The sequence below is a fragment of the Sinocyclocheilus rhinocerous genome, unplaced genomic scaffold (assembly GCF_001515625.1).
Source record: "Sinocyclocheilus rhinocerous isolate Xijiao unplaced genomic scaffold, SAMN03320098_v1.1 scaffold22, whole genome shotgun sequence".
In the NCBI taxonomy this organism is placed as follows: Eukaryota; Metazoa; Chordata; class Actinopteri; order Cypriniformes; family Cyprinidae; genus Sinocyclocheilus; species Sinocyclocheilus rhinocerous.
In genome coordinates this window covers 50,675-71,317 of record NW_015642832.1, presented here as the reverse complement: position 1 = coordinate 71,317, position 20,643 = coordinate 50,675, and the positions used below count along the sequence as shown (strand labels likewise).

The 20,643-nt window shown below is 35.8% G+C and overlaps 1 protein-coding gene across 2 annotated transcripts in view; it reads right to left on the bottom strand.

Moving 5' to 3' along the window:
- LOC107756798 (CCR4-NOT transcription complex subunit 6-like) overlaps window positions 1-7,032 on the bottom strand; it is a 27,195-nt gene extending 20,163 nt beyond the window's left edge. The window contains exons 1-2 of one of the 2 annotated variants that reach the window (XM_016574069.1): window positions 6,929-7,032; window positions 5,431-5,552 (exon numbers count right to left, since the gene is read on the bottom strand). In XM_016574069.1, the coding sequence (XP_016429555.1) occupies window positions 5,431-5,542 (112 nt within the window). In that variant the 5' untranslated portion in view covers window positions 5,543-5,552; window positions 6,929-7,032. Of the gene's footprint in view, window positions 1-5,430; window positions 5,553-5,967; window positions 5,993-6,928 lie in introns of those variants that run through there. The other variant, XM_016574068.1, reaches the window with a different exon arrangement.
- Between the last annotated feature and the right edge of the window lie 13,611 nt (window positions 7,033-20,643).

Genomic DNA, 20,643 nt, shown 5'->3' with positions numbered 1-20,643 from the left:
TCCGTTTTTTGGCCAGACAGAAACTGCACACAGGCTGAATGCAAATAAAAGTCTCTGTAAACCCACTTGCTGACAGCAGGTGGTGCTGATGGAAAAGCTGAATTAGAGCAGTTTCCCATAACCTCCGTGGACAAAGCAGTATTGCGATTAAGAACACTTCCTTTAGGTATTACATGGAGCGAAGATGAACAAAATACCATCGAATCGTTTCTGAAGACAGCTAGAACCTTCAGAGGTACATTCATAAAATTAATTCATTCATATATTCATTTGTATAATTCCCTTAGCACTCTTTTAAAACCTCCCAGCTTTTCCGCCCCGTTTTAACTCAAAACGAAACTACTCTGCGTGCTGTGCGCACGTGAGACTGTTACTTAAAACTGTGCTTTATGCTGGACAGTATTTATTTATGGCGAGTTGCTTAAATCGCAGTAATCTAATACGGTTTTAATGATAATTAAAAAATGAAACCATAATACTAACCGTGGGGAATTTTATCATGATGTATCGTCAAACCGGTAATCGTTACATCCCTTCCTCCCGGAGCTGCTTTCATGTGCAACTGTTTGTGCAAGCTAGATTAAAGTGATTATTACGTTTTGAATATGGATATTTATCTTACAAAAACGCATCGATACGCTACAGGACGCCTTTGTTCACCCCCCGGAGCCATGTGAGACGCTTTTTTATTTTTATGGATGGGCGCTTTTTATTTCACTTCTTTTGGACTGAAGCACTGCAACACTCGCTGACTGCAATTATAGAGCTTGGAATAGCCAGGACAATTTTTAATATAACTCCGACTGGATTCGTCTGAAAGAAGAAAGTCATATACACCTAGGATGCCTCGGGGGTGAGTAAAACACAGCCTAATTTTAATTTATGGGTGAACTAACCCTTTAATGCATCCTTGTAGGCCAGGGGTGCCCAACCCTGGTCCTGGAGATCTACCTTCCTGCAGAGTTCAGTTCCAACCCTGATCAAACACACCTGTCTGTAATTATCAAGTGCTCCTTCAGACCCTAATTAGTTGGTTCAGGTGTGTTTGATCAGGGTTGGAGCTAAACTCTGCAGGAAGGTAGATCTCCAGGAACAGGGTTGGGCACCCCTGTTGTAGGCTATGCTAGAGATTATAGGGATGCACCTAAATGAAAATTCTTGGCCGAAGCTGAAGAAAATGAAACACTGGGCCGAAGGCCGAATACCGAACACGTTTTTTTGTATTTTTTTTTTTCCACATGTAGGCCTATTTTGCCGGGGGGGTTTTTCACCATTGCATAAATTAAATAACCAAAATGTGCTTTTTACTGTTTTGTCCTGCTTTTCAAATAAAAAAAAAATCAATTACAAAACAATAATTTAAAAATATTTACTTAACACTGAACATTTTTTTTTAACATTCTAGCAGACATGATAAAGTACCAACAAAGCACAATTTAACCTAATTAATAAGTTCGTAAAAAAATATTTTTTGGTTATTTTTGAGACTTGAATCAGGCATGTATTTTTTTACTGTACAAATAAAGGCAGCCTTGCTGAGCAGAAGAGAATTCTTTTAAAACATTAGAATATATTGCAGATCCCAATTGTGTGAATAAATGTATTAATAGAGCTGTTGTAGGGTAATTATTATTACGGTCTTTATTTTACAGAACAACAGTAAAATTACAATACTAACATTTATGAATGTTGATGGAGATGTTGCTTTTTCTCGGCTCTTATTTTGGCAAAAACCCGCAGGAAGATCTCAGTGCTTCTTTTTCTTGAAAACAGCATGTAGATTTATAAATGATTCTCATTACGAATTTGGGAAGATGAGTGTCGCACGTATCGCATTGTCACATGCCTTTAAAAAAAAAAAAATTCACAAAAATGTTACTGAGCAACTGACGAGTAACAAGTTTCAGCGCAGATTTTCCTCGCGCTTTGGACTTTGAACCTTGGCGCCGCAAGCTCGTGCAGCGCTGCCAGAATACATGCAATCCGTGCGTGCATTAGAAAATATAACATTCTGCAGTTTATTTACTAATCGTTTGAAGCCATTTCGCGATTTCAATCATCATACAGTAACCTAACCACCAGCATCAGCCACCTCTTCTTCTCATTGGAGACATGTGACGCATGCAGCACTAAACAGTCTCTCGCTGTCGGTGCTTCGTGCTTGTAATGATTTCTGCGTCTTTCTCTGATAGTTTTAAATACTTTCACACTGCCGACATGTTTGCTGCATTAGTGCGTGCTAGGGTTGGGCAATGTCTACAAAATTGGAGTTAGGGGGTGTGCCAGAAGCATGAATCCTTATAAGGGAAAACACAATTCCTAACATCATGTCTACACCGGACGCGAGCGGCGCGACAAAATACTATAGAACCACTGATCTATAATAGAGATTTATTATATATAGATCAGTCTATAGAACTCATTATAATCAGTGATGCTGTCTACACTGGATGCGGCGCGACACGACAGATCCCCGACAGTAAACTGCTGCCGCGTTCTATTTATGACGTGCTGACACAAATTTCAAATGATTTTCAAAGGTCGCTTTGTCGCGTCCAGTCAGTGTAGACAGACTTGTCAACAACTGTCGCATCCGGTGTAGACACGGTGCAATGGTTGCCTGTTACATTACAGTACATAACATTTCCCTTACCACATAAACAGAGTAAGGAGAGATGACTGAGGACGATGTCGAATGATTTGCAGATCCTCAGTACCACTGACAAATATATAATCTTGTAAAATGTGTGGCAAGTACTGCCGCTCCATAGTATAAACAGAGTACGTGCGATCGCGAATCTCGTAAGTGAAACTAAAAATGATTGTGCATTCAAAAGCACGATGCCAGTTTCAATGCCAGGTATAATAGCGGCTCCCAGATGCCGAAATATATATGAAGTATAATTATAACCCAATTATATAACTGCGAGGAAAATATTTAAATTCCGGCTCAACATCGTGATGTCTATCAGCCATCGGCGATGGACAATAGCATAGTCTATCGGCCCAACCCTAGTGCGTGCCTCTATTTGATCGCGTTAATCATTGTTCGGTACATATTATTCGGCCTTTTCACTTATTTGGCCGAACACCGAAAGAGATTTTTTTTGCCATTTTCGGCCGAATAATTTCAGTTGCTGAACATTCTGTGCATCCCTAACAGATTACATGCAAAAAAAATTCCTCTCCCGTGGCCTCCTGGGATAGAAAAGTGTCCATCCGATGTACACTTCAGAATCTGGGCTGAAGCAGTAGGACATCCGGGGATCCCTCATCTACTCTTTTATGAATACGGAGATTTTGAACATACTACTTTCTTCACATACTGTTTTCTCCTACTATATTAGTAGGCAAGTAGGCATAACCGAAAGCAACTTAAGTATACACGCGTCCGAATCTCACGAGAATTTTTACACAACATGTAAATATTACAATGTAAAAAAAAAAAACTTTTTGCCCACCTTTTAAAGTTAACTTATCACTAAATTAAAAGAAAACAATAGACTGTTAAAATGGTAAGAGATAAATTTACTCATCTGAACATGGCAATTATATTTATTCCCAATTATATTAGTGCCTTCACAGTTACTGCTCTCACAAAAATAACTTGGTACATGTAGCATTTTCAACCTACATTTAACAGATAAATGTACATTTTAGTCAGAATTATTGCACTCCTTTTCTAATGTGCTCTGTCAGTTTGACGTGCACACTGGTGCTTGTTCAATGAAGTCTGTGAATTTTCACAGACTCACTCCCTGTGAAGAACCTTTATGAAAAACGAAAATACTTGCAGGATTTTCTAACACTTACAGACAAGGATGTAACCATAAAAAGTTGAGCGCTTAGGAAAACATCTCCAAACATTAAAAAACATAATACAAAGCAACTGCCTTTCACACTTTTCCCGCAACAGCTCAGTCGGAGTCCTGTATTTCAGTTTTGTCTATAAAAATGTGCGATTTTCTACTGTAAAGTAATATGACCAATGGATGTGCACAGCATGCAGATTTGACCGAATCGAAAATCAAACTCATAGATTTGAACTTGATTAGTTACTGCAGCCCTATAAAACTAATTTATTATCAACATTAAATGTCATTGTAACTGCATTAATTATCGTCAAGACTTTAAAAATGTAACACTGACTACAACAACAGCGTAAACAAGTGCAAAAAGCTTTTTGGCTATTGCTTAACATCATATTCTAACAATGTCACTTCAGCCAAAACCGAAAGTGGTTAAAGGTGGAGCAAATTACTATATTTTGATTAATTAGTAGTCAACCCTCTACATTGCGAGTAAATCACTCGCATATGCGACTAAATCTTACTCTGGGCGACTAAGTAATGTCTAACATTAGCCATTGGCTAATAAATTCTTAGATTTTACACGCCAGTATGTGTGTGAGGGGCGTTCAACACAGATTTTCACTCGATAAACACGCTGACTGAGCGCTTGAGAGTTTCACTCTCCGTCAAGCGATCTGCTACATGTAAACCATATTCTTTGTTGTATTTTCCTGTCAAAATAACAGAGTTCATTTAGAATTATTCAGCTTTTAAGAACAAGCAGAAGATATGCCGGTTTCTCGGCAGTGGGCGGAGCCAATGCACAAACAGCTCTCGTTGGCTGGCGCTCATCTATTACTGTCCCTACCACCTGTCCTAAGTTCAGTTAAAATGACAAATATGCATTCATTCATGGTTACCAAGTTTTAGTTCTAATCACTAGTTCTATCATTAAATAGTGCTTAATTATCATACTATCATAAGTGAATGTGCACTCTTAACTTAACTATCAAGCATTATATTATTTAAGAAGCTGTTCCATTTTACAAAAATAAGCTGATTGGGTGGAATCATATGTGTGTGTGTGTGTAAAATAGTATATCAGTCTGGCGAGTAAACAAATTTACTAGCCAATGGCGATTATATTGCCAAGGTGTGCGTAGAGGGTTGGTAGTACTAACATTTTCCCTTAGAATAATGAGCACTGAAAGTCATGATGAAAATCAACAACAGCTTTTCTTCCATATTGTGACAAATATCCGAGTGTAATGGAAAAATGTAGGACACTTGTTTCTATTCATCGGCTGTTGTTCGGATTTTGAGATGCGGGCATCACGCTCAAAAGTGGAGGCAGGTGAACGTGATCTTGCAGGGATGGGTTTAAACAGACTAAATGATGGGAGAATTCCTGTATACGTCACCAGAAAGAAGTCTGGCATTTTCACTGGATTTGCAGTTATGATTAAAAACAATGAGGTCAAAAAAAAGAGGGAAACGCACGGATGAATTGTTCAAATCTATAACATGCATTTTGAAAATAAAGTCAATTTTCATTTCATGCCAACTTTACCCAAACTGAGTGCATTTCGTTTTGAGTTCAATCTAACATGCTGACCCCCTCTGAGACCCCAGACATTACCAACAATCTCCAGCTCTGCCCAATATGACTTCTTCCCATTGGCCGCCTCCTCACTGGACATTATTGTGTACATCCGCCTTGGGTCAGGCGGGTCATATTTTTCCTTGGGCATCCCTGTAATACTGAAACACAAACAACAACCACTTTCTCTAGAACACTATTTCAGGAAATGTACAGCACATGTACTTTATACACATGAAGTGGTTTTATATGACAGGAAACAGATGTGTAAAGGAAACTGTGCAAAGAACAGGTGAGACACCTAGGGAAAAAAGACACTGCAAACCCTCAGAGAGTGCAAGGGAGCAGGAGTGAGAACACACACAAAAGCAATTCCAGGATCAATAGCTGAGGGGATTACGCGTATGACAAATAGAGATACTCGCGCGCAGCTCAACGTCACCACGCTTCTCAAATTTACATAAAGCTGCCTTCAATTAAAACGAACCATAAGAGTTTAAAACCGTAAATGACAAATTAGCACTCGATAAAGAGTAAAGGCAAAAGATGACAACTTAAAGTTTTGTAAGAAATTACCAACTAGCGGTAGCAAACTTCCAGCGTTCTCGAGTCATGGCACAAACAGAAAGTCGGGTCATATTACTAATCCCAATTAACGAAGGTGCAGCTGAAGTCCTTGCTAACTGCACTCAAAATAAACACGGTGCCAGTATATTTCCATTACATACCTGCAGTGTTAATTGCTAACTAATCAGTTAACCAACGGGCCAGATGCGGTTAATTTTTTCGTCTTTCATCATCGCTGTGCAACGGAACCCAAACAAAAACACCACCTCGTGTTTTTTTCCCAGAGCCACGTTACAGAGCTAGGTGCGAGTCAAATTCACTGAGAAAACGGCAACCTGCAAGGCGTCTTAACGAATCAATTAAGAACAAGTAATTAGGAAATGAATTGGCTTTAGATCGTAATATTTACTTGCCACAGATTTGCGGTCTAACTGCTGAAGTGAATTAGTTTGATCGGACCCCCTACAATGTAAGCGTTAACCGTTTGCTGGAGGGAACATCTCTAGATAACCATGGATTTACTTTGCAAGTTTATTTGTGCGATGTTAATCGCCTGGAACCATCAGAAGTAATCCATGAAGTTTTATGATGTTAATAAATATATTGAAGAAGACCGTGGTAGTAGCCGATGTAGCTTCCCTACGGACACAGCAGGCTGCTTACATAACCAACAACATAGATCTCAACATTCAAAATCGCTTGGTTGCTAATTTCATCAATCATCGATTTTAAAGCGCCCACGCACGCAGCTAATACAAATTAAAGGATCCTAATCTTATCGATCCATCATTTCCTCTCTGTTCAGATTGAGCAAATTAGCTCATGAGCTAACTGGCTAACATGCGATTATACATTTACAAAACTAGACCAACACCAAAAGCACCGCAAAGCAATATGAAAGAAAACATATTCCGTTACTCGCATACCACTAGATACATTTGGAAATGCCTCAAACCCGTATTAGATTTACCTGTAAGCTCATACCAGTTCACAAAGACGAGTGCGCGTTTCTTTTGTTTCTGATCCGCTGCTCTTTCTCACTGAAGGCAAACACGCATCATGGCGGCCGTGAGTTTCAGGGCGCGATAAGAAGCGCCCCCCTCATTGGCTGCTCCTGAAACGAGCGATCTGATTGGTTCTTCTGTGCGCTCGACGCCTCCACACTGTTTACGCCAGCGAGGCAGGCCAAAAATGGGAGTCACAAAAATAGGTCAGTTTTGCGGATGTTGACGAGTAGAGTAAAACAAAGATGCAATTTTAGATGGAAAGATGCAATTTTATAGATCATTATGCAATGATAACAGTAATGACAATTGATGAAACTGCAATTAAGAAACACGTGAGAAGCGTGTTTTTGTTTTAAACACTCTAAAAATTTGAAATTAAGTTATATGGCGACTGATACACACATTGTCCTGCTTTGCTTTGTATTGTTTCAACGTTTCTTTAAACTTGAAAATCAGACCACATACAAAATACGTGAATCACATCATTTTTATTACTTATTTAAGCTTTCCAATAGATTATATCAGCCACATAGGATAATAATATGTGAAAAAAAAACTGTAATTTCAGTTTGGTCTCGAAATATACAAGCAATAAGTCTTTAAAGGCTTTCATGTTTCCAAGAAAATAAAATGAAATATGTTATAATTAAAATGCGTTTATGAGCTGCATTTGACTGGCCACTGGATGGCATCATAGAGCTTTACATTCACACATCTGGGCTCTGTTCAAAACTGAATACTAGATTACCGTACTGTATACACTGTATACTTTTTTCTTTTCTTTTCTTTTTGTTTTTAAGTAACTGAATAAAAAAAACACTAGTATGTATGCTGCATTGTTGTCACATGGCCTCATGTTGTATCTTTAATTCAGTGAGTGACACTTAGTTAGCCTTGTTTTGTGTGCAAGTCTCTTGACATTTTGCAGATAATGAGTAAAGAAAAGGGTATTAAAAAACTTGGCTAATATTATTCCATTCATCACACTTGATAAAGAAGGTTAATCTGAGAATATGGCATTGTAGGATCCAATATTTCACACATTAAATGAATAGTTTACCCAAAAATTTAAATGTGCTAAAAGGAACTTACCCTCAGACTTTCCAAGATGTTGATAAGTTTGTTTCTTCATTAGAACAGATTTGGAGAAATTTGCTTTTATCAGCTGTTTGGACTCTCATTCTGACGGCACCCATCCACTGCAGAGAATCCACTGAGTAAGGGATATAATAGAAATTTTCTCCAAATATGTTCCGATGAAGAAACAAACTCATCTACATCCTGAATGACCTTGGGGTGAATACATTTTCAGCACATTTTCTTTTGTTGTTGTTTCTTTAAGGTCTGTGTAAGTAGCTCACCTAGCTATATGGATACAGAACATTTGCATAACTTAGTGATCCTTAGACTTTTGATTGTGGTATAATAGTGAAATTACAGTTTATTTGATGTGTTTATGATGTTTTTCAAGCTGTGATGCATATTGGATTGTTTTCATATTTTCATAAATCATAATCTTAACAGATGCTGAGAAAAAAAAAAAAAATTAAGTGGATGTATCTATAATTAATTCATTAATAAACCACAAGCATACAAACAACAATTAAATAAAAATGACGTTGATAATAAAATTACTACATGTATTACTGTACAACCCAAGTAATAAGGAACATGAGGAATTATACCAGACAAATCTTTTTGTGCATTATCAAACACAGGCCTAACTGACTGATAAAAACTGATGTAAATCATGTATAGGACATGTGCTAATGAATTTGCATAATATCTAACCCAATTCACCACTGACATGTAGAGGGAATACAGCCTTTTCAATAAACTGTGCTTGAAATGTGGGATGTAAAGATTTGGTGACAACACTGAAACTGTCAAGCGATAATCCTGCTATAAGCACAAACACACTGCTGAGGGCTAAATATAGCTTCAACCCTGACATCTTCCACATCATGATGCACCTAACAAGGGCTAAACCTTTCATGATAGAACATCAATAGGTCTGAAAGCTTGAGGTCAGGCTGTGGCCTTAAAGATACCTTGATATTATACATACCTTTTGTGTACAGAAATCACATTCAGGAAATTAAAGATAACAAAGAACATGCAAAACAAAATGAATAAGCAAGAATTACGCCATTTTTTGTCTGAAAGTCTAATTTCCACCACATCTCAAACCCCATAACCCCAGCTCTTTGTCTTGCTAAGGGTAATTTCAAAGCTAGCATGTAATACATCCTAAATACACACAATTAAACAATGTTTTCACGCTCTTTGCATAATTTGACAAAATTATCGCTTGATTGGAAATGACGCACAATAATTTCCTTCAAGTGATATTAACCTTGGGTTTCCTTTGTTTTCTTCACACATCACAAGTCTCACATTTCATCTCAAGCACTTCACTGACATGCTTGTCTCCTTGGTAACCAATACACTATAAAAAAGTAATCAGCGTGATGAAATGAGGAAATTATGAAATTATAGCAATTATTTTTGCATTTATGTATTTTAAATAGGGTATTATGCATTTACACAATACATATTAAAATGGATCTTGTTTGTTGCACTCAGATTGATTAGATTTATAGTAGTACACATGTAAACATTCATATTTTTATGATGAATTTTCACATTTCATTAAAAGTCTGAGTCTGGGAAAATAAAATCTACACAAAAATGTAGTTTAAAAAAAACATAGCAAATATAAATGTAAAAAAAAAACAACAACAACAAAAAACATGATAAAACGTTTCCAATACAGTTTTATTGTGAGTTTTATATTTTAACAAAAGTTCAACAAACACATAGTTTCAAGTGGGTATGATATGAATTAACTGAATTTATCAAAATTCCAGGCAATAACTGATCTAATATAAGCTCTGTATTTTATTTCCTATTGTATATTTTACTAAGCCCCAACTATTACAGTTCTATAATTCAAAACACATCAGAGATGTAAACATTTCTTTATCATCCACATGTGCCTAACTGAATCCACATCATCCAATTAGCACCTACATAAATTCCAAAGCATAATTTTAAGCAGCATCCTCATTTAGCAAAACAACCCAACCGCTGGGTCAAAACAACCCAATAGCTGGGTTTATCCCTTTTTAACCCAGCATTTTTTAGAGTGCAACTGAAATCTGACAGATGCTTTTGCCGCATTCACTTTTGCTCTGAGCATTGCAAGGGTTGCGCTTGTCAAATGTTCTATCATCTTGTGTTTCTCAATCATCTCGCTCCCACTTCCGCTGACTGTGCAGATGTGTGCCAGAAAGCTCTCCAATGCAGTGAACTTAACGCTTTGAACTGTAGGATTCATTTCAATTGAGACATCCCCGCCAAAAGCTATTGAATGGCTTTCAATAGCATGCAAGTGTCAGCATTATTAGCGCTTTCAAGAAACCGAACGCCTCGGGTTATATAAATCAAACACTTGATAATTATCTCAGCACAGTAGGAAAGGAGTCTGATAATGTCATCATTTCCCATCTCTAATGAGTAAGAACTGAAGGTCAAGAGAAAAAGGAAAGGTTGTAATAGAAAAAAGAAGGAAATCTTTCATCATGTGCTCACAGTGATGCTCATGGTATGGCATGTAGCTGGCATTTCTCTTTACTCACCAAGTCTTCCAACCATATCATATTTTGTATTCACGTTTGATTCATTTGGTGGTTGACGTGCAATTGAGTAATATAGAGGACTTGTTTAAATACACTTGACAACTTCAAAAAGAGTGACTTTATGTTACTAAGCCTATTGTGGCTGTTCTGTACTCAACAAAGAGTGCCATACAAAGAGTAAAATAAACAGAATAAAGCAAATACACTGATTCATTATTGTTTACTGCAACTCTCCTTGTTTGAAATGAAGAGGATTAAGCATATCTTGTTTATAATTGGCTTATTGGAGTCTGAAGACATTCTCTAATATGGAAATCTCTAATGTCTCTAATCTCTTTCATCAATTGTTTTGATGAAATGATACATGAGTGACTTTTTATATTGAACATCACTAGCCAATAAATCACCTATGTCAATTTTTTATTCATTGTTAAGTGACTCTCTGGAATACTGACTAAATGTTGTTTGCTCAAGTAAATATGGGAGATCAGGTTTTGTTGTTCTTTTTGCCTTCTCTCAGTTTCTCCTTTAAAACAAAGAAGCTGGATGTGTAAGTCAAATGCGAACAAAGAAATTGCCTGTGGATCTGAATCATAAACAGAGAGGGCCCTGGGGGATCTCTTCAAGCTGCATGGGAATTTGTCACAGGGGCCACGTTTTGACCTTTGACATGAAGCTGTGACAGCCCTGATTGTCCAGATTTTCTTTTCTGCATCTCATTTAATAATTCAAGGTAAACAGGGTTGTTTTTTTCCTTTGTTGTGTCTCCCTGTTCAATTCTCACACTCACACCCCCACATTCTCACCTCCGGTGAGCACGTCTCTAGCAATAAGAGCAATGTTATAATTACATTTACCTCTTTGCATAACAATGTGAATGGCCAAGTACAGCTACAAGCTATATTGAGGAACACAGGCGACAACGGGCAGAGAAACAGCCTGGGTCATTACATTTATTACGTTAGATGTTTAACACAGAAAATAATGGCTGTGCATTTAGCCTTTTGCAGCATCTGTAGGGTCTCTCATGTCATGTGGAATTGCAGTTGATTCACTGTCTGCTCATGTGTCAGTTGCTGCATCACGAGTGGACACATATACCATGACACCACCGCCCTGTTACCCATGATAGATGTTCCCCTAAAGCTCCACACCTTGAAAAATCCCAACCAACATGCCCCATTACTCATCTTCTGGACCTTGTCTGGGAAAATTGAGCAACGGACTGACACAGACCAGATGCCACATGGATACATAGTTGATCAAACATAGGCTAGCTGAGCATTTAATGCATTCTGGGGGTATGACTCCTGACACGGGTTTACATCATCTTGGACCATCACATGGCCAAGACCTCAAATCATTGAGTCTGAAAGGACTGATAGCCTTCAGATCAAATAGCCATTACTCACACTTTTACATACCAGCTCACCTTTGAAAATGACTTTGGCTTTTTCTCATGAATTGAAATTTTAAAGGCCTAAAACTTTGGTTTATCGTTCATGCCATAACTTTTAGGAGGCTTTTCCAACATCTTTCAAATGAAATCTATTGATAGACACTCATGTAACAATCTAACATGGTCAGGAGTGAAATAACATGAAGTACAAACTTAAATGTTATTCAACATCCATCAAGTGCTTCTATAGCTTCTTTGCATCTGCCTTAATTAGAAGTTTCAATGATCACCCTAATCATTTACTTCCATAGATACACACGCACACTACATATATATATATATATATATATAGGGTACAACGGGGCTAAAGGCGCCCCGGGGTAAAAGGCGCCTTTGATATTATTTTCATCTAAACCACTAGATGGCACAAAAACGTGGCGTAGCATTTTTTTTAAAACATCCGCTTTTCAAGATGCACGTGTATTTTTGTCTGATCCTTGGCGCGATCGCGTGCAGCAGTGCAAAGTTGATTCTGTGCTTGCTTGATCTAATATTTTTTTGTTTTTTAAAATGTTGTAGATTTAAGTAGCAAATGAGAATCGCTAAAATTCATGCATATATTTTGAGACAAAGGTCTTCTTTATGATTTTCAGTTAGGTTTAAGATAATTAAAGCAACAGTTTTTAAATAACGAAAGAATATGTAAAAGTATGGTATTTGGGGTAAAAAAGCGCCCCTGCTGTTGGGGCTAAAGGCGCACAGTAATTAACATGATAATTAATAGATGGCTGACTTTTCCATTTGTTGACATGACATGGTTAGATTCAGATGGTAAATATCATATATTATGTTGGGTGTCCATATTAGAGATAATCACCATGTTTAGAATGAAACCATCATATTTAAAAACATGATATTAATCTTATCATATACTAAAATATCATTTGTTGTTACTGCTGTAAATATATATTCAATTATTATTGGATCTCCTTCAATACTTTCAGAAGTGCCAAATACAAGAATGCCAAGTGCCAAATACAGAATCACTTGGACAAACGAACATAGGCCTATATACAGATAGCTAAAACTTTAAGATCATTCTGATAACTCCTGTATATGTATTCTACAACAAGTATTGTAAGCGATAATGATGACAAAGATAACTATAACAACAGTAATAATAATAATAAGGATTTCATTAAGATTAGGTAAGTGTGGACTAAAGGGTGGACTAAAATATTAACATATTTTAAGGACAGTAAATTTATTGAAAATAAGGTTTTTTTTTTATTTTCAAAATAAGCGGAAAATAGTACAAACTTTGCTAAAGTGATTGTTTTGAACAAGTATTAACTTAGACATTATTTTAAAAAACATTATTTTAGCTGAAGTATTTGTATCAATACTGTGTGCCTTTTACCCCATGCTGGTGAGCCTTTTACCCCGTGTGTGGGGTAAAAGGCCCCTCTTGCCACCTCATACATTTATAAGATTTTTAAACAAAATAAACAAATTGAATGATTTATTTTCACACAAAATCTGTTGCTCCATTAATATTCAATACAACGTATATATTTTTTCTGAAATTATAAATTTCAGGCACAGTGAATGGCACATTTTTTCTTAAGGTGGGCCTTTAGCCCCATTATACCCTATACAGTATATATATATATATATACACATTTACATTTAGTCATTTAGCAGACGCTTTTATCCAAAATGACTTACAAATGAGGACAATGGAAGCAATCAAAATCAACAATACGCAAGTGCTAAAACAAGTCTGTAATGTGTTGGTGCTGTAAGGAGCACACAATGACGAAGAACTTCAAACAACAGCCTTTTAAGCAATCCACCAGCGTAACTCAGAGAAAACGTAGCACAACCAACATGAAACATAAGCAATACAGGACAAAGGAACTGAGGAGAACACAGGCCTTAAATGAATGGAGACAAACGAGATAATTAATAAACACAGGTGGAACCGAATTAAAGGGATAGCAAGGAGATCGGTAAAATAATCCATGTGACATCAGTGGTTCAACCGTAATTTTACGAAGCTGCGAGAATATTTTTTGTGCGCAAAAGAAAAAAAAAAGATGACTTTATTCAACAATTCATCTCCTCCGTGTCACCGTAGCGCCATTTTGGAGAGTATCCACTGAACGCAAACAGTGTATATTGTTCTGTGTCAGACGCACCACACGGATACATAGTTATACGTTCAAATCAAAGCACAAACAATGTAGAAAACATATCCGTGTGGCGCAGCTGACACAGAATAGCATACGCTGTTTGCGTTCAGTGGACACTCTCCAAAATGGCGCTAGGGTGACGTGGAGGAGACGAATTGTTTAATAAAGTTGTTCTTTTTTTTCTTATGCGCACAAAAAGTATTCTCGTACCTTCGTAAAATTACGGTTGAACTCCTGATGTCACATGGATTATTTTAGCGATCTCCTTGCTACGTTTCTGGACGTTGATCATATAAGGACCCTTGCTGTCTATGCAGGGTCAGACAGCTCTCAGATTCCTTTTTTAAAGAATATAATTAGAATAGAGAGTGCTAGAGTTAGAGGGTCAAATCAAGATGGAAGAGATGTGTTTTTAGCCGATTCTTGAAGGTGGTTAAGGACTCAGCTGCACGGATTGAGTTGGGCAGGTCATTCCACCAGGAGGGAACAGTTAATGAAAAAGTCTGTGAAACTGTGATTTTGTGCTTCTTTGGCATGGTACAATAAAGCGATGCTCACTTGCAGAACGCAAGCTTCTAGAAGGCACATAAGTCTGAAGTAATGAATTTAGGTAAAGGGGTGCAGAGCCAGTGGTGGTTTTGTAGGCAAACATTATTGCCTTGAATTTTATGCGAGGAGCTATTGGTAGCCAGTGCAAATTAATAAACAGAGGTGTGACGTGCATTCTTTTCGGCTCAACTCCATAAATACAATTATGGCCTAAAATTCAAGATTTATATCATACGATAAGCGATATCACAGGAGCAGAGAGAACAGTATTAGCTACACCAGTGGTAATTTTGTCCTGAATATCAAATGAGTTTAATGAGTTTAAATGTGATTTTATACAAGTTCAGTAAATAAGACGATAATATTGTGTTATATTTTAAACACAATGTTATGTGTTTTTGCTGAATTTTGCAGAGAACATATAACGTTTAAAGCCATTGCAGAATTGTTGCGCGTCTCTGAGCAACACAGCAGTGTTTAGTTTCTGAATGAATCTGCATTTTGAACGAATTGTGTGAACCAATTATTCAAAGGCCCACTCATAAAGAGAGCCATTTATTTCATTCCTGAATGAATCAGCCATTTGAATGAATCGAATGAAGGAATGACTCATAAAGACATTTACTGCCACCTGATGGCAGATTTAGTTTATTTAGAGTATAATTTCATTGAAAAAATAATAATAATAACAAAAATAAACACATTATAAAGGGATAGTTCACCCAAAAAATTCTGTCACCATACTCACCCTCATGTCGTTTCAAAACTTTCTTTTGTGGAAAGAAGGTATTTTGAAGACTGTTGGTAACCATTTTGGTTGTTTTGGTTATCAATGACTTTTATTATATGAACAAAAAATACTGAGATGTTTCTCAAATTATCTTCTTTTATGTTCCATAGTTTATGTTAGGCCGTTGCAACCTACATGTTTATGTATAAAATTTTATGTTAAATCAAATAAAATATTTATTTCTAAAGCTACAATTTGTAATGTCTGCTTGATACTTTCTCATTTAACACAAAAATAGCTTTAAATAATTGTTTTTGGGCATTTTCACAGTCAAATTTTTTTTGCGATTAATTAGATTAATTAATCGACACATCATGTAATTAATTAGATAAAAAAATCAACTGACAGCAGTTGAGTATAGTATATAACAAGAATATGTGTATTTGAAATAACATTAAGCTTGATTATAAAATAAATTATACTCTAAAAAAATATGTCTTAATATTATACCCAATTTGTCTTTCTCAGGTACATTTTTAGAATCTTCAATATAAATTAAATGGGAAATAAATGTTAATCTAATAAAGTGCATCATGTAGTAACAGGTAAATTCATTTATTTTTTCAAGTTATCAATGTCAAACTGAATAATCCAAAATCAGGTTATACCAACAAAATTACATTTAAGGATCTGACAGGAATAGTTCCTTTTTCTAATAATTTTTATTTGTTATTATTATTATTTTAAATGTATTTATTTTTATTATTATTATTATTATTTTGCAAAAATAAAAAAAAGACAAAACGTCTTTTTTTTTCTTCAGCACATTATTTGAGATGATTTATAGATCTTTGCTTTGACTTGGACAAAAGAAATGAAGACAGTGATCAATCCCAACAGCACTTCAAGGGATGACAGTTAACGCAGATGAACAACTGAATCATGGTTTGATTTATATTTGAGTTTTTTCTCCCCCTTTGAAGCTTTAAGTAAGGAGCCTCATTAGCTGAAGGTCAAAAACCAAAGGATGTTGGAGCAGAAACCAGTTCAGTGTTTTGTAAAACCTTGTGTTGGATCTGTTTTCCTCCAGCCGTGTGTGCCGATGGCGTCATAGAAAGCTACAGCTGTGATGCTGGTAAACCCACCAAGTCATTACGCACACTGAGGGTGTTCATAAACCATCATAACCCGCTGACCGTGGGGATATTCCACAGAAAACTGTGTTCTCTTGTATGATTGCATGTATGTGAGACATGCAAAGAGCATGAAAAGTGCACAGTTGCCACACATCTGAGCTTGTCACAGAAAACAGCAGGACTGACACATCTGTTAGACTGAGATATAAGTGCAGACACTAACTCCTGTGAACAAAGCAAGCAAATGAGATCAACAGATTCCCGTGCACTCCACTCATTAAACTGTGAACATTCAGTGTTCATTTCTGATTATTCATTTAAGCACAAAGTATATAATATTGCATAATATTGACCTTTTCCCTGCATTACAATTAAGAGGGCTCAACTGAATTTGTAATTGCATCAATCAGCACTTTGAAGCCAGAGCATTTGCCCTAAAGAGAGAACAGTTGATTAGCTAGCAAACACCTAGTGTGAGTTCATTGCTCACATTAGTAATACAGCATTCAGAGCATCACACAGTGCCTTCTCATGTGCTCTAGTGAGCTGCCTGCAAAGGCAATATTTTAGGCCATCATAGGTCTTACAAAACCGCATCTTAATTATACATGTTCTTAAAGGGCCAATCCATCCAAATATGAAAGTTCATCATTTACTCATTCTCATGATGTTCCTGTATGACTTTATTTCTTCTGTAGAACATAAAAGAAGATATTTTGAGAAATGTGTGTGTGCGTGCGTTTGTGTGTGTGTGTGTGTGTGTGTGTGTGTGTGTGTGTGGACCAACATGAGGTTGATGACAGAATTTTCTTTTTTTGGTTGAACATTTCCTTTAACCCTAAGCCTACTTTATCATGATCAAAATGCAAATTTCTAAGGCCTCTAAATTAAAACGTTACTGGAAAAACCTACAATCTACTGCATGCATTGTCATCTGATTGATAGTTTTCTATTTTTGGCAATAAATGGCCTTTTGGTATAATCGTAAAAAAATATATATATATATATATTTTTGCTGTGAAGTCTTTACTGATTTTTATAAATTAAATGTAAAACCTTTTCTATTGTTAGCATTTAAAGATGAACACTAATGGGACTGACTCAACTTGGGTTTATTTGATTATAATTTTTTTCACATTGAAATGTGAGTATCCAATATGACAAAACAGGCTTTTTAGGAATATTTATGTGTCAATCTCTCAATCATTATTAGATTATATGTTTTGCTCCCCACAATAAAACAGAGCATTACATATAAAACATGAGTATAAACATTTAAATATCATCTTATTAAGGATATACAATTTCACCTTACTTTGGGCCATATAAATATCAGCATCTGCATCAAATTGCATAATTTTGCTCAGTTTAAGCCTCTGAATAAAAATTTTGAAAAGGTGTTCCCCTCCTCAAAGCTCCATTCTCAATCAATATAAAAAAAATATGCAAACATATATGCAAAATTCATATTTATTGTCTAACTTTTCAATAAACCACTCCATTCGGGGGGGAAAATCTGACTGTTATTTCATATGTCAGGCTTTATGGTGTTAAGATATCTTATTGTAGACTAATTCAAAGGCATTGTGACATGTTCAGTGACAAAATAACAATATAATAATAATAGTAATAATCCCAAGACGGTATAAAAGTGAGAGAAATGTTGACTAGAAATATACTTACTGAAATATACATAATAGCTGTTTATTTTTATGCTTACTAATAGTGTGCAGTTAGCTTGGCAACATGTGAACGTCAAACTCTATTGAAATCATTTGTGAGTTGAATGCTGTTTGTGTATGTAGAGCGTTCCACATCAGAAAGCAGTAGGCAGTGGGGCAGTGCACTGTTTTAGAACAGAGATTTGGTGTCATTTTCAATAACATGCATATAAATGAAAACCAATGTCCTCAAACTGTTTCTTTCCCTCAAGTTGAAAGTTGAGTCAGACTTTCAGGTTTCATTATTTACCATTTGCATTTAAAATGCATAGACTTACAGCACCTCCTTTGGGGAAGAAAACACACTGTCGTCGTCAGCTACTCAATGCAATACTTTGAATGCATTCTCACTGAAAACATCTGACCTGAAAATAAAGTGGGGCCCAAAGCTCTGAGACTACAATGAAAAGCTAGGATTCAAAAATAAATTGAAATCTGGAATTACACAAAATGTTTGTGTAACATGAAATTAAGAAATATTTAAGATTCTGCTCCGTTTCTTGGCCACAAATGACTGTTTATCAGTCAATATGTTGCGCAAAATTGTGTTATAGTAAATGAATGCAAATTACAGTTGAATCTCAATGTATAATCATATAACACAACACAACAGCACTTCCTATTTTTAAACAACTAGGTTTATGCGATTTAATAATTCAGCACCATGCTCTGCAAACATTCTCATTTTGACACTATACCAAAAGTCATTATGCCTCAGTGCTGACTGAATTTCAGAATTATTCAACATCACGGGTCATTAAAGGTCATCATCTTTGTTGAATACTTATAACTTGTAGGTCAGCAGTTAACAAACCCCATAAATTCTGCTTTTACACTCAAAAATGTTGTTATATATAAAAACACTTGCACTTTAGATTGATTCTTAAGAGCAAAAATCCAGAGGTATTATTAGTTGGTTACTGACATTTTAAATTCTACCTAATTTGCTATTTTCAGATAGTAGTCAATGAATCCCTACACCACTTTCGGTGACTACATTCACTAGAATTACAGACCTAATAATTGCATAGCAAGTTAACAATCTCTTCTCTAAAATAAATGAGGATATTTGTTGCTTAAGCATGAGGGGCAAAATGAAGCATCCAAAGCGCAAGCATGTGGCATAATATATAAAGCATTAATCACTTCACACTGGGAATTACATTAGTGACTAATTGACTTCAGCAGGAACTGTCAAAAGATTACATGTTGTGAAAAATGCTAGTAATTATAACAGAAAATTAATGTATTCTACAATAAAAACCTGATAATTGGTAAACTGTAGGTTACATTACCATATATGGTTAAAATGTATATTTTAAAAGACAACGTGTAATTTAATGTAACATATTGTAAAATAAAATTAAATACAAAATTGAATGAACTTATAATGTACTTGATTGATTTATTATGTTGTATCAGCTGTTTGGACTCTTATGCTGACGGCACCCATTCACTGCAGAGGATCCACTGGTGAGCAGGTGATGTAATGTTAAAGGTCTCAAAATTTGATTCTGATGGAGAAACAAACTCATACATCTTGGATGGCCTGAGGGTAAGTAAATTTTCAGCACATTTTCATTTTTGGGTGAACTATTCCTTTTAAGTTCCAACCCAAGTTCACTGGTAAAATGTACCTGTGGTGACATTTCTGCAAAATGATATTCTGTTCCTTTTTGGACATTTTCGAAACACTTGAAATGTCTAAGTGAGTAGTGCAAAATGTACATTCAGTTTTATCCAAAACAAATGAAAGTAAATCTTGCAATGTTCATTATGTTGTTTGTTGTACATTTCGTGACAGTTGGGAAATTAAATGTCTGGTGAGTGGCTCTAGAAGGTTAATGTTAATGCAACCTTGCAATTTTAGCTTGCTTTTAACAAGTTTTTTGTTCTTTATTGTGACTTGTGTTTCACGGGTCTCAAACACACATTGGTGTACCAGGTGAGCTACCTAGCAAGTTTACTACATCAGAAAAGCCATACATGTTAAGCTGGTTATGAGATGCAAATGTGAAAATGTATTAGTTTACAAATCATGCATTACGATAAAAGTGTTTTGAGGTGATAGTAAGGAACCAGCAAAAATAATAAAAGTTATTGGTGTTTATTAAATGTATGATCAGTTATGTACATTACATACAAATGTTGCTATTGGCAATTATAAGATACTAGTCACTGTTGAAGTAATCTAGAATCTAATGATTTTTTTTACTAGTTAAACTAAAAGAAAACGAGTTACTATTAGATTACTTATTGTTGTCAAAAATGAAAGCAATAACAAAAAAGTTTATGTTGGATACATTT